General features: G+C 44.8%; 1 protein-coding gene across 2 annotated transcripts in view; it reads right to left on the bottom strand.

Moving 5' to 3' along the window:
• The window catches only part of LOC130388354 (TSC22 domain family protein 2-like), a 32415-nt gene that overhangs the window by 4207 nt on the left and 12309 nt on the right, over nt 1–15899 (bottom strand). The window contains exons 2-3 of one of the 2 annotated variants that reach the window (XM_056597821.1): nt 11704–11778; nt 647–698 (exon numbers count right to left, since the gene is read on the bottom strand). In XM_056597821.1, coding sequence (XP_056453796.1) covers nt 647–698; nt 11704–11778 — 127 coding nt within the window. The remainder of the gene's footprint in view (nt 1–646; nt 699–11703; nt 11779–15899) is intronic. The other variant, XM_056597819.1, reaches the window with a different exon arrangement.

Raw genomic sequence — 15899 nt, 5'->3', positions numbered from 1 at the left:
GTGCTAGGATACGTCCAGAGTATTATTATTAACAATTCATACGCTTAATTTTTTTTTCTCTATCTATGTTTTATGTTTTTCTATTATTTACATTGTATAACTGACTAAATATTATAATACATATAACATGTACATGTTCATTGTTTTGTTACAATCCTGCTTCATGGGGAACGGGTCTCTCCATACGAGACGTTGAGAGATTCTCCTTGAGCTCAATAACAAACACATCAAACCAATTGGAAAGAAAAAAGTTGTATTTCTAAGTAGGTATTCTTTTCATGTTATAATATACTCTCACCCAGTCAGTGGCAAAAACAAGCACCTTAAAAAGACACACATTGACGGTACCTATTGCTGAAAGGGATTACATCTCAGCCGATTTTCGTGGATTACGACTGCAGCAATCTTGTTCAATACTGGCCCAATTTCTCAAATTGTTTTCCGCATTAAACCCTTAAACCCTGAAGTTTACCTTTAAATATTTAAATCTGTTTTATTATCATCTTCAGACGTAATTTTAATGGTTTAAAACGAAATCAACGGCTCGTGAAGGTAATTGCATGGCTGAAGTGTGAGGAGCAGATTATAGCAGACATGAAAGAAGTGGTTCATGATCAGATAAAGAAGTTGTTCATGCATTACTCACCATCGCCTGTTCAATCTTGTTGTCTATGGCAACTACACTGGTTCCAGAGGCACTGTGGAAAAAATAAAGTGACAATTTATATCACAAGAGGGCTATTCTTTTAGAGGGATTGTTAACATTGTTTACAATACAATTCTCACAAAGCACAAACAATAGGCTCCTATTTGTCCCATTGGATGCTGAGAGAGCATTTGATCGGGTGGAGTGGGAGTATCTTTTAGATGTCCTCGATAGGTTTGGGTTGGGCTCTGGTTTCACAGAGTGGGTTCAACTTCTATACAGCTCTCCAGCTGCGAGGGTCCTGGTTAATGGATCAATGTCTCACATCTTCCCCATGGGTAGAGGTACACGTCAAGGCTGTCCCCTCTTCCCTCTATTATTTGCGCTTGCGCTCAAACCTCTCACAGAGACTAGGAAACACCAAGGATTGTCGAGGGTCATATAAGGAGACACTGAGTACAGAATTTCCCTCTATGCCGATGATATATTACTGTTTATTACCAATCCAGAGGGATCTATACCTGTTTTATTATCTGTTATCAGTCAATTTGGAATGATTTCAGGGTACAAAATTAATCATAACAAGTCGGAGGCCTTGCCCCTGGGTGTTTTTGGGGACCGGGCGGCTCTTGTCAATTTCCCCTTCAGATGGTCAACTTCAGGCCTTACTTACCTGGGAATCAGAGTATCAGCAAATATTGAAGAGTTGTATAAACTGAATCTAACACCAATTCTGACAGCAGTTAAATATGACCTTAACAGGTGGTTTGATCTCCCTCTATCATGGATGGGTAGACTTAGCTTGATTAAGATGAATGTACTTCCCAGACCACTTAAAATCAATAGAACAACCATTTTGGATATTGAAAGATTCCTATGGCATGGAAAGAAATCTAGATTAAAGATGAAAACTTTGCAATTACCAATAGATAAGGGTTAGCCTGGTTCTACCAGACTCTCATAATTCATTTAATTTGCATAGAGAGTTTTGACCCACTCAATTGACAAACGCGTTAACTCACTTGAAGGCAGGTGTCTGTTGATGTTTAAAACTATTGGATCTGCCCGGTGCCACTCTGGATCTGCCATAACCAATCGCTAACGTTTGGCCGGGAATCAAGTAGCGCGCAGGCTGTAAACAAGCCAAACACACTCCGTCAACAAGAGCTGACTTTAACGTAATTGTTCTCAGCCACTCCCTCTGTTAGCTGATTGGACGCACAAAATTTGGACGGAGAAAACCCACGAATATACCGCACTAACCGCAGACCCAGACGTAGTACTGAAGGGAAATAAACATTTTGTGGAAGTACTTAGGCGGGCGGAGCCAGGCTAGAAAAGGGTGGTCAAGCATTTCCCAATTTTCTGTATTACCACTGGGCCTGTCATTTTTGGATAATTTCAGGCTGGCTCAAGCAATTTTCTACATCATACAGAGCCCCTCGTACATGCATGGTGTTGTGCCCCCTTCTCCCTTTTCAGCCTTACTTCAATTAAAGTGGTTAACGTGCCAGCAGGGGTTAAAAACAATCCTATAATATCTTAAGATATGGCGTGATATTACTAAGCACGTCAGCCGGAGAGGTTTCTCCTGAATATGCCTACAAGACAGCCACTCTTTATCCACTGGACAGCAGACTTTAATGGGTAAACCCCTCATCAACGCAACAACCTTTAACACAAAATGAAGTCTTCCCTCCTGGTGTAGGAAAAAAAATAATTCAAAGACTGGTACTCAAGGGACCTAAGATTTGTCTGACTTGTTTGAAAGTCATAATTATATCTCATTCGCACAGTCTAAATATAGAATACCTTAAAACGGCCACTTTTGTTTTTTTTTAGGTGAGGCATTTTGTTAAATCTGATTTTATACTCCCAACAGATCAACCATTAAAAAGTCCAATTGAAAGCTTCCTTCTCAATTTTAATTCAGCTACCTAAAACAATAAAAAATTCATCTCCTTTTTTAATGAAAGACTTCTTTTTTAAAGGGACACTGTAAAAAATACTCCTATCTAGTGGTACAATTGTATATTGCATTCAAACTAACAGTGCTAGCTTGTTCAAAAACTACGGTGGGCAGTATGTGCCAAGAAGCTGTGTCATGACATCCAATACTACCTAATCGAGTCATTCGAGTGATGATGAGGTTCGTTATTTCAAACAAATATCAAACTGCATTGAATCATTGTGTAAACTAATGAAGTATTTCAGTCATCATTCACGTGGCTCAGAGTGAAAACGCGTTTGCATTTCCTGTACCACGTAGTGCTTTTTGTCCCTCTCGGCAGTTCATAGACCGGAAGAACATAGAAGCCTCCATGAAGCTATGTAACTACACATTAATTATTCTTCACTCAGGAGGATAAGTGAGATTTTTGGCAGAGATAATTTTACACCAATGAGGACTTATTTATGAATGAATACGTTGATTTGAGGTAATAAATGACTGAAAATATTACAGTGTCCCTTTAACCGTGTAAATGCCTACTGAATTAGGGAATTATGGGAGATGGATATTGGGGTTCAATTTGATGCTGAGATGTGGTCAGATGCCTTTGAATCTGCTAAGAAGTTATTTACATGCAATAGACTCAGAGAGCCAGTACAGAATATTGCACAGGCACTGGCACACTACGTAGAGCTCTGTGGAATACAGGAGGCAGAGCTCTGTAAATATAGGAGGCAGAGCTCTGTGAATACAGGAGGCAGAGCTCTGTGAATGCAGGAGGCAGAGCTCTGTGGATACAGGAGGCAGAGCTCTGTGGATACAGGAGGCAGAGCTCTGTGGATACAGGAGGCAGAGCTCTGTGAATACAGGAGGCAGAGCTCTGTGAATACAGGAGGCAGAGCTCTGTGAATACAGGAGGCAGAGCTCTGTGAATACAGGAGGCAGAGCTCTGTGAATACAGGAGGCAGAGCTCTGTGAATACAGGAGGCAGAGCTCTGAATACAGGAGGCAGAGCTCTGTGAATACAGGAGGCAGAGCTCTGTGAATACAGGAGGCAGAGCTCTGTGAATACAGGAGGCAGAGCTCTGTGAATACAGGAGGCAGAGCTCTGTGAATACAGGAGGCAGAGCTCTGTGGATACAGGAGGCAGAGCTCTGTGGATACAGGAGGCAGAGCTCTGTGGATACAGGAGGCAGAGCTCTGTGGATACAGGAGGCAGAGCTCTGTGGATACAGGAGGCAGAGCTCTGTGAATACAGGAGGCAGAGCTCTGTGAATACAGGAGGCAGAGCTCTGTGAATACAGGAGGCAGAGCTCTGTGAATACAGGAGGCAGAGCTCTGTGAATACAGGAGGCAGAGCTCTGAATACAGGAGGCAGAGCTCTGTGAATACAGGAGGCAGAGCTCTGTGAATACAGGAGGCAGAGCTCTGTGAATACAGGAGGCAGAGCTCTGTGAATACAGGAGGCAGAGCTCTGTGAATACAGGAGGCAGAGCTCTGTGGATACAGGAGGCAGAGCTCTGTGGATACAGGAGGCAGAGCTCTGTGGATACAGGAGGCAGAGCTCTGTGGATACAGGAGGCAGAGCTCTGTGGATACAGGAGGCAGAGCTCTGTGGATACAGGAGGCAGAGCTCTGTGGATACAGGAGGCAGAGCTCTGTGGATACAGGAGGCAGAGCTCTGTGGATACAGGAGGCAGAGCTCTGTGGCTAAAGGACGGCAGAGCTCCCGATCGTTCCCCCCCCCCCCACACACACACATACCTTAAAGAGATAGTTCTACGACCAAGACGAGGTCCATCAAGTATGTTGCAGAAGAGTTCTGCCGCAGGGCTGTACACATTTATTTGAATCGTGTTTTTTTTGTTCTATTCTAGAAACAAAGAAAAAAAAAGGGTATAAAACCCTGATAATCCACGCCGATCAGTACCTATTCCACGCACAGTGCATAATAATTCAGATTTCATTACAGAATCATAATCCCCTCGTCCTGATTCCTCCATGTATGCTGGCTGCAGTGATGGTGAGCCTCAGGTTAATGATGTCGGGACTGACGTAATGAGGACAACAGGTAGCCCTCCCCTGCAGTGAGAGTCGAGGCGTGTGTGGCAGCCAGGTGGGTTCACTCGAGTATTCTCCTGGGGGGAATCAGAACTTCAGCCCTCCAATTGGGCCACAGTCCTCTAACCTCAACTTGAGCAAACCTCTTGATAAAGCCACTAGCTCTGCACGGTTTGCATGTCCTGATAGCCCCCCCTTCCAAATGTTATTCACTAAATGAATTCCATTCTTTTTTGCCGCCTCTTGACTGCAGCTATTGTTAATTCGCAAACCTAGCTCTAGTTTCCAAACCAGACTCTGCAGGATAAATGGGGTTTACCATGCATGGCCAGCAGCACTGCTGGCCATGCAGAGCCGTGCTGCGTTTTCCACCACCAGTTCAAATGAAGCGGGCCGTACCGAACCGTATCATCCTATCGCTGACAACAGGCTTGTCGCTATCCGTCTGAAACAACCCAAATGAAACTAATCAATCAGATTTTATGGTAGGCTAGAATATACAATTCTTTGTTTGTTTGTCTGTTGTTGTGTCATCGACTCAAGACAACGGTCAGCGCTGGGCTGCCGGACCACGGCGAGGGGGGTGTTGGACTCAAAGAGGTTCTGGTTTTCAACCATTAAAACTACTATAGTCCAACTGTAGGCATCCTTGAGGAAGTAGCCCTAGCCCCAACCATCTACATATGCTCACTTCCAAGTTGCTTGGGACAAAAATGTCTGCTACAATGATCTCAAAGGACTACCTGGTAGTTTGATGGGCTTTGAGTATCTAAAAAATATTTATAACCAAAGCAATGGCTACAGTAAAGCAGATGATGTAGTGAAGATGGCGAGGATACAAACTACTTTTTCCAAATTAGTCTTTGATGCATGGTCTTTACACCTAAGCAGTTAACATTTGGGTCGTCATTTTTACTTAGTTAATCCATGAATGAGGTACTCAGTGCACATGTTTTAAATCAACACTCATATTTGACAAACAAGAAGCAAGATAAGGAGTGTGGGTCAGGAGGACAGTGCGATGGAAGCTGGGTCTGGTCTGTTTTGTTTACATGGGCAGATTAAAGATGGCTTGAAGGAGCAACAGACGACCTGCGCTCAGATAGGCCGGCTGACCCCCAGAGAGACAGACACATGTTCTGTAGTGATGGTGGCACACACAGCGTTAGACCAGCCTAGAGAGGCACACACACACCTCACACGTCCTGTTACTTCCCTGACCCCAATAGTCTAAATACACACCGGTGCGATTGGATTTATGATCCTGACCTCACGTGGCGGCGCTTAAAATGCATGGGACAGCCCCCTGGCCTGGACCCAGTAACCGAGAACCCCTTGGTCAGGGTCCGGGTATGTGGGCCGTCAGGAGTAGGTCGGCTACTTGAGGGGGATTATTTATAGGCCACAGGAGTTTGAAAAAGAAAAAAAAGAAAAGTGTTAGGTTGTTCGAATATAAATAAAACAGCATGCATTGATTAACCACGATTAATATCTATTCATCTAACCATCTTTATATAATCTGCATATTATATCTAAATAAGTCACCACCTTCTTTACAACCTTTGTAAATAATCCTATGTATTTTTCAAGTATTAAAATCTCATGCCTGTAAACGAGATTGCCTGAAAATAGGCTTCAAACTTCTTGTATGTTTAAGAGGAACAAGGACTTACAGTGGACCTGCATTGGAGGTGGGTTTCAACTGGAAAGAACTTAAGAGTTTAACCACAGGGAGACAAAACAGACCGAGGAACACCCTCATGCTATCTGCATCAAGAGAATATGTGACGGTCCGGGGGACGGTTTCGTCGCTATGGCAACGCGCGTAACAAGCAGACGCAACATAACACCTTAATGACGCATGTGTTTCCCATTTTTCAAGGTACCCTGAGCCAAGACTTTGGCGATGTCTGGCAGTTTAAACACATCCCACGAGTCAGAATGAATGGGATGAGCATGATGCATGATGCATTACATCAGGGTGACTTGGGAGGACACTGACCACCTCCAAGAGCTCACACTGAGGCCAGAGGCTACAACAAGCCTACAGTATGAACCATCAAGGGCAATATGAACTGCTTCAGGTGGAACAGCAACTATACATCGATCTATACATCCATGTCTTTTTTATAAAAAAGGCCATTGGTGAACACTAACCTAAATAATCTTATAGCACTGAGTTCATACATTCCTCATAGTCAGCATAATTAGGAATCAAACCATTAACCCACGCTCTACAAACTGACCATGGTCGATGTTTAAAGTGTTAGAAATAAAGAAATAAAATACTTAAATCAGTGCTGACGAACAGGAAGTCTAAAAGTGGATAGCCGCTATACACCGAGGCTGACGGGTTAAAAGGTCCCATGGCATGAAAATCCCACTTTATGAGGTTTTCTAACATAAATATGAGTTCCCCTAGCCTGCCTATGGTCCCCCAGTGGCTAAAACTTGCGTTTGGTGTAAAACGAGCAATAGGTGTTCTGCTCGCCTTTGAAAAAAACGGAGGCTCAAGCGAGCTGATTTGGAATGTGGTCCCATATGTCGTCACAAAGGATCTAAGCTCCTCCCCTTTCTCTGCCTTGCCGGCCCAGAGAATTTGGCCCGCCAATGAGACACAACCGTGCGAGCGCCACATGTGTGTGTGTGTGATTACACACACTGTAACGCAAGTGTTTGCTGTTGGTGTTATTGCCCATAACATGTCGGTTCTTCTTGTATTTCCACAACGAGACGGTAGTTGGGGTTATCTCAGCCATGGTTGAGAAGGAATTGGGGGGAAAGGAACTTTGGCTTTGACTCCCTGAAGTATATGAACTGCAACATGTTGCCTACCGCCGGTTGCCGCGAGGCACCACTGCCGTGAAGCACCACCGCCCAGCAGCGGGCAGCCGGCAGCGGGCAGCCGGCAGCGGGCAGCCGGCAGCGGGAAGCCGGCAGCGGGCAGCCGGCAGCAAGCAGCGCGCAGTTCAGTCTACTTCAGATTGATGTGGAAGTGGAAGAACCAGAGACGTCGGAGAACCTGACAGTCATTTGTGATTCATAATATTGGGGGGAAAGGAACTTTGGCTTTTACTCCCTGAAGTATATGAACCACGACATGGAGGAGAAAGGGATTGTTGGCTGCGAATGTCTCCCACTGTAGCCCCCCTTGCCGCTGCCAAGGGACCCCCGCCTCGTCGCTGCAGGAGGCGGTGGTGCCTAAGCACTGACCGCTGCCGAGGCGGCGAGGATCCGGCGGGAGACTAGGGCTGTACGGTATGGACTAAAATGTATATCACGGTATGATTTGAGGAATAGACGGTAACGGTATTATATCACGGTATGTTAATTGTATCTTCTAATTTCGATATAAATGCCTCTGAAGGGGTAAAATACTGGAAAGGCAGCAAAACCGCATATATTTTTTTTAAATCTTTCTCAAGTTACTTCCATCTCTGAAAAACACTAATGTTTAATAGTATGGATTTGTTTCTCCACTTGCTTGCGGACCTTGCCGTATAGTTTTGGCATTTGGCTGAAGTGTGTGCAGGCATGTAACGCGTACCTGGGATTGAGTGTTTTGACCATCTCTTTAAAGCCCTTTCTATCGACATTTTGAAAGGGAACCAGGTCTTTAGACAGGTAAACAGTGACAACGTTTGTCATCTCGTTCCTCCACTGGCATTTTGTTGTAAGGACTGGCTTTCAAAATGCCTGCGGAAGCAATGTCTGATTGCAGAAACGGCTTCACGCTACCAGCGTCTGTCTCGTACGTTGTGGAATGAGAGCTTGTGAAGGGACCATTGCGCAAGCACGCAGGAGCGCTTGCTAAGCACCTGCGTACTTGCGCAATAGCATACTGCCTGAGAAGGCAGTATCGCTGTCAATCTGTCCCTGGGAAAAGTAACGTGCCGCCGAATTGAAAAAGGAACTATGTTTCGTTACCATATTTTCAGTAGTTGCTCGTAACTTTACTTTTTACATGAAAAAGTAGTTAGGGAACTGTATTAACGCATTACTTACTTTGTTACGCGTTACACACAACATTGTCTACCGGTCACACCGGTCCCGAGGTAACGTCAAAATCCATACCGTAGCGCAAATTCACACCGGTATACCTTCAGCACAGTTTATACCGTACACCCCTACGGGAGACATTCATAATATCGTCTGGAGGCACAGCTTTTGGCAGTGATAATATATATTGTATGATAGAGATATCTATGCATAATATATTATTTAGATATAGAGCTCCAGGACTATTCTAGAACGTGTATTCTAGAATATATACACAACACGGCCAAAGGCTGTGTGCCCCTCGCCATTGCGATACATCCACTGCAAGCTGTAATTCTGAACCTCAGCTGAATTCCGGGAACGACTTCAAATAATGTGTTTCGGGCCTACTAATATCTATATTAAAGCATCCATAAAGTAGCATGCCATGGGACCTTTAAGTAGGCAACAGCAAGTGCATCAGCCATTGATCCACACATCACATGGTGCTTGGGGTCGATAAGCCAGGGGGTAGAGTTGAACTTGATGGCGTTTTCATGTCCCGTTCTCATGGACTTCATGGACGCCAATGTATACAAAAACCCAAGATAGAGCGTGCTCCAGGGGATTACCTGTGCAATGCAAAGCCTCACTGCTTCTACCAACCACAGGAAGTAAGGGCTAAGGGATGGTTAAGCGCTCTGTAAAGTTGACCTTGTGCAAAAGGTGTAAGCCCAACTCTTCACATAAAGGCCAATAAGTGGTCCAGTTCTACAGTCAAAGGAGCACATGCTATCATGAAGCAGCCTCTGGCAACCCTTCCAAACACAAGTCTAGTGAGGCATGAAGTCTCCGAGGTAATAACAAAGGGATCTTCCTCTCTCTCACGCACTGCCACTTGACAAAAAAAAAACTCATGAGGAGAGGGCAGCCACATCTTTGGGATCACAGAAGGGACTGGGCACATCACAAACTTTAACAGTGATAATCTGAAATTATCCATTTGGTGGTCAATGACTTTCACAGCATAAGTGATGCTTACAGAACAAAGATTAATAAAGAAATTGCACCACAACTGGATTCAATGCAATAACTAAGCGGACCTCCTTTAACGAGGATCAAACTGGGAATCCAACACAAGGCAGCGTGGAGACTGATCCGTCTGGACAGAGTACACCAAAAGGTCAACAACAAGAAACTGACCGACTGAACTACCAGGACCACAATGCCCTGATGACGGACAGTTATACTCCCACTATAAAACCATGGCAAGAGAGAAGAACAACAGCTCATGGCAAACGGAAATACTTCCAAAACAGGAAGTGAATCTGTACAGCTGTAGCATTTGTATCTTCGTTCCATTGTGCCATAATAAGCCACCCTGGATTATCAACTCACCCCAGGTTCACCGTAGATCAGAGTGGATAAAGGTTTTCAGTGTTCACCAGAACAAGGCCTTAATGTGTTGTTGGGGTCTTAGTGTGAGCGCACCACGCAGTGTATCAGCAGCACTTATAGGAGGCTGAAACGCAGCTTAATTAGAACAATTGGTGATCCGCCGTCTAAAGCCAGCTATTCTGATGAACACTAGCCTGTATTAAATGAGCAGCCCCCTCTCACTGCACAAGCTGATGAGGAGGAGAGCAGCACACAAAGCCAGTCAACCACATATTCACAATCTTATTTTTCAAACCAAATCACAAAAAAGACTATCTTTAAATTGATTAGGGTAGTAGCTTTCACACAGGCAGGTCCGCCGGACTGGGGGTGTAAGGTGGACAGGCTTGAGGGGGCCCAAGGCAGAGGGGGGCCCATGGGAATGAAAAAAAAAATAAAAAAATAAAAAAATATATATATATATATAGTATTATTTTCTTATTCTTCTACCACTCCCTAGTGGCAGGAGCCCCACAATGCGCTCAGTGGCCATATGACGCTAGGTCACGTCTCGCCCCCCCGTCAACAACTGTTCTCCTCCCTCCTCCTCATGCTTCCTCTTACTGCTATAAAATTGGTCTAATTATTTCCTGAATAAATCTTAAAAATCCTAAAAGCAATTTAAGCTTGGTGGTGAGCAGGTTAAGACAGACATGTTTTAGAGAGAGAGAGCGAGAGAGAGCAAACGTTTTTACAATTCCAAATATGCCTGCCTTTTTTACGCCATGGTCCACGCGTTTACACTGACCCGAGGTAATATACCGTTCTGATTTTGCACCCCAATTTACCCTCTCGGACCCTACATATTGGCGGTTTAATTTTGATTTAAATGCGATTAGACAGCTTCGCAGTTCCAGGGGCGGGACCTGGGTAGAGGTGTTGCTCTTTTGTAGAGAATACGCAGCGATAAACATGAAAAGTTCGAACTGGAGTGACGGGGAAAACCGCGAGATGCTGGCTATCATGCGAGAGAAGGTGATGCAATTGCATTTAACGCATACGGGGAAAGATGGTGCGATCTACGAGAAAGTACCAGAGGAACTTTCCTTAGGAGGCTTTTGTCGGGATAAAAAACATGTGGTCAGCACAATATAGATTATGTTGGCGTTTTTGCACTTGTAAATAGTTAATAGCGTTTGTAGCCTACACTCAGATGTATACTCATTCTTGCATGCAAGTGTCTTGAATCATGAAAAAATAAAAACATTTAGAGTATGCAAATTATTCTAAAGAGGTCTGCTCTCTCCAGTGAACCATGAAAGCCGGCTCCTTGACGAAGGGGGATTTTACCCCCTCTGTTTTACAAAGGCAAGACAGTGAAATCGCAGGGTCTGCCAAGCTGCGACTGAGCCAGCTTGGCAGTGTAAAAATCCCTAGAGACAGGTTATCAGAGAGAGTAAAAACGAGAGACAGATAGACAGAGCGAGAGACAGAGAGAGATAGATTGAGATCAACAGAGTCTTTTACCCAAAGCTCCCTGGCGGCCAGGCTTTGGGTTCCCTAGAGTCCATCACTGCACATGGCCAAAAAAGCGAAGCTCTCCACTTCCAAACAATGCACGCACGCACGCAGTCGCACGAGCGCACACACGCAGCAGGAGGGTCCAGTGCAAACCAGTCCTGTACCATACCTATCACTGGGGGTCTTTGAGTCCCTTAACCTGCTCCCAGGCTGGAAGGCCTGGTAGAAGGCCTTGGATGGGTTCCTGTGCCACCAGATTAAGGAGAGGAAAGAAGGAGGGAAAGAGAGGAGGGGGGGGGAGAGAATGAATGAAAGAGGTGGAAGCAAGTGATTGGAGTTGATGCGGTGGTGGGGGACGTGTGGTGCATGTTGAGAGCACTTCTGGAAAAATTATATATTCTTCTTATTATTAATTCCTTCTTCAACCCCATCTTCGTCAAACTTGAATATAGATTTAGCATGAGCTATTACCACAACACTGACAGAACTGTCATTAGACAGAACTGATCAATTAACAATCAGGCAACTGTCTCAAATAATAAAAGCCCTTTTTTCCCCACATGAACACTTTATCACGCCTGGAGAGTGACCTTATTTCACCACAAAGGATTTATAGTCGCTTGCAGATTATATTCAATTATTACCGATTAAATTAGGAATTACATTCTTTGCCAGAGATGTCAACTCTGTGTGCGTGTGTGATAGCTGGGTCAAAGAGACATCCTGAGCAGAGGATAGTGTGCCTTTAAAATAGAGAAGGCAATTTGAAGAAACCAGCAAGAGAAGAATTAAATCGGTAGAAAAGTCCCCCAACTCCCTTCACAGCCACTAAACACAAGACTAGACTATAGCTTCAGCCCCTCCGCATGGCCTTAAGGAGACTCCTGGCAGTGAGGCACGGTGCAGGTACCCGGAAGGGGGTACAAGACCAAAGGGTAAGGAGTAATACAGGCGGCAGGCCCTATCCATTGTACGGGTCTGTAAAATGCTAATCAAATCAAATATATTTATTAAGCACATTTATTAACAAGTTGAGGGGGGGGGGGGGGGGGGGGGGGGGGATCTTAGGTTTTATTTATGTTTTCGTTATAATGCACACCATTTTTTTTTTGTGCAGTTTAGGAAATGAACGATGAACTAATGTCTGTATGTGAAGTGAGTGTGTGATTGCAGAGACATGGGTGGATTTGCATGCAGCTTAAGGGTAATTGTAGTGTGTTAAGAGACCAATTTAGTAGGGCACTATTTCCGCCACCCATTCCGCTGGGTGCTTTATCCTTCTATTCTTCTATTATCACAACCGGATTCATTCACTACTTCACTAAACTGACACGCACTTTCGCTTGCTCTCCTCGCACATCCACTCACTCGCTGACGTCAGTCACACACACACACAAACACATACACGTTCTGATAAATAAAATGTATAAAAATACAAACTTAAGATATGAGACTCAAAGTCCTTTGAAAAAAAACACAATAACCCTGTGAAAACGTGCTATTGCCCGGTGTCACGCAACGACTGCCCCCATTCCGAGTGATCAATGCTGAAACAAACGTAACGTTTTAAGCTCATGCATTTCCGTACGTGAACGACTTAATGCCTGTCTACGCTTGAAACCCGTGCATGTTGCAGAAAATGTGCAACAGCGGAATTCGGTGCAACAGCCGTTGCCGTTGGACATGTCTAAAACCTGTTTTGTACACATGCCTTCATGCATCAGAGTTGGACGGGTATCCAACTATCTTTACCTGCTCGCTCTCCTTGCTTGACCACAATCTAGCATCTTGGATTGATGGCTCTTCCTTGGGTCCCCGGAATGTTAACAGAGTTTCATACATAGAATTTTGCAGCTGAATTGGCATGTTTAATTTGGGGACGTTGAAAATATTTATGTTTAATTTTATACATTGAATTTTGCATCTGAGTTTGGCATATAGAATTTTTCTATGTAGAATATTAGATTTTGAATTTGTGAACATGGTCCATTTGAAACAAAATATTTGTTTCAAATGGATAGAGTTAAATTCAGAGGCAAAAAGTTCAGATAATTTATTTCAATGTATAAATATTCAGCGCTTAAAATTCAATTGCTTAAATTTTCAAAAAACGATGAGACATTAACTTCCATACAACCCTAGCTCTGAGATGAGGGAAAGTTGACACACTCTTCATAAGAGCGCTGGAAGACTTAGAATGATTCACAGACAAAATATTTTAGAAAGTACAAATAACAATTGTAATACAATGTTACATAAACAATAATGTAATTAATGTTGCAATGTGTATATCAACTAGCTTGTAGCTTAAAACACAGACACAGTGGACATAACCAGGAGTTCTGAAAGTGTCCCACCTACTAACTGGGTGAGGCTGGGTCTCACACATCGTGACTCCAACCCCGGACACAGAGGACAGATCAAAAGGACTGATTATTTTTTGCATTATTTGAGCGACAGGGGAGACGTAGCTTTGGGTTGGTGTTGACAGGTGACTCCATTGGTGAGAGCTGGATCTCAGGCTCTTCCCATGCCTTGCTTGCTGGGGAGCTAAGAGGCTTACTGGCCATGAGAACACTGTTCTACGGCCGAGGATATAACCCCGCCCCACCACTGCTTCTGGAACACCTAGACCCCCAGAGGCCTAGTGTGGCCTATTGCAGATACCCCACACACACACACACACACACACACACACACACACACACACACACACACACACACACACACACACACACACACACACACACACACACACACACACACACACACACACACACACACACACACACACACACACACACCTAGCAGGAGTGAAGGGGTTGATTTACTGCATCTGTGTGAATATTAACACACAGCCTCTTCCTAGAAATCTTGGTTCTAGATAAAGGGGGTGGGGGTTCAAATCCTTAGGCCCTGACACGTACACTACACGCGCTTGCACGTCAATCTCCACCCGAGCTGTTACCCTGATGATATTCATTCAAACCTTGTCTTTGTGAATGACTCGTCAATGTTGTGCAGCAGCAGCCAGCAACAGCTAAAAGATGCAATCTTCCTCTCAAACTGGGTGGTAGAAGGAAGGGATGGAGAAAATAGACTGCATGTCAACACCTCCATATCCACAGGCTGGCAAGACCATTTAATTTTCCATCCTACCCAATTGCTAGGTCTGTAGTCAACCAAAGGAAATCTTCGTAGACTATGTGTGTGACGTCAGCGAGTGAGTGGATGAGCGAGGAGAGCGTGCAGTAGTGTGCGTGTCAGTTTAGGGAAGTAATGAACGAGCTGGTTGCGTATAAGAATCAAGAATTGGTGGCCGCTACATTCCGACCTATAAGCAGACCCTCTGTCGGTCAAAGTGACGGGTGTTTCCCCCGAGAGAGCATCGGCCCTGGAGGGAACGTCTCCCTTGTAGAGGCGGAGCGTAAGAGGGTATACGTGCTCCAATAGTGCGAGATAAAAATAAAGCACATTCATTTGAATGATTTTTGCTTGTGTGTGATTTATCACAGGCACGGGTCGGGTAATGGGCCAAATAATAATGGGTCCGGGCAGGTGTGGGCTTCATTTTGACATTATCACGGGTGACGGGGCGGATCTGGTGCTGGACTTTGCGGGTGCGGGTCTCAAAAAATTGACCTGTGCAAGTCTCTGGCCTAGGCTATTGGAAATAAACAAAATATCGGAAAGCAGAGTTGGTTGGGCCGCATTTGCCATGTCAGCATCATGGACAGCATCGTAGCTCAGCTGACATGGAAAACCATCTGACCTACCAAATCTATGGAACTACCATTCGACTGTTTGGGCTACAATTCCTTTAGAGATACTTTCTTGTGTGGACCCAACCAACGCACCCAGATGCGGCCACACCAACTCTGCTTTCCGATATTTTGTTTATTTCAAATAGCCTAGGCCAGAGTCCTGCACCGGTCCATTGTTTGAGACCTGCCCCCGCCCCCGCCCGCACCCGGTGCGGGGACAAGCTAAAATCATTCAAATTGATGTGCTTTATTTTTAACTTGCACTATAGGAGCACACTTACCCTCTTGCGCTCCACCTCGAACTATGAGATGGTTAGTGTTACACTTTTCCGGCTGTCGGCTCCCAGACCGTAGTCGAGGAGCATAGGGGAGACGTTCCCTCCAGGGCCGACGCTCTCTCGGGGGCCAAGGCTTCACTTTGACTGACAATGTAGAGGCCACCAATTCCTGACAGGCTGGGTGCTTTATCCTTCTATTATCACAACCGGATTCATTCACTACTTCACTAAACTGACACGCACACTATCGCTTGCTCTCCTCGCACATCCACTCACTCGCTGACGTCAGTCACACACACACACAAACACATACACGTTCTGAC

This window comes from Gadus chalcogrammus, chromosome 8 (assembly GCF_026213295.1).
Source record: "Gadus chalcogrammus isolate NIFS_2021 chromosome 8, NIFS_Gcha_1.0, whole genome shotgun sequence".
Taxonomy (NCBI): domain Eukaryota; kingdom Metazoa; phylum Chordata; class Actinopteri; order Gadiformes; family Gadidae; genus Gadus; species Gadus chalcogrammus.
The sequence above is the reverse complement of the archived record's forward strand: the minus strand, read 5'-3'. Positions and strand labels throughout refer to the sequence as shown.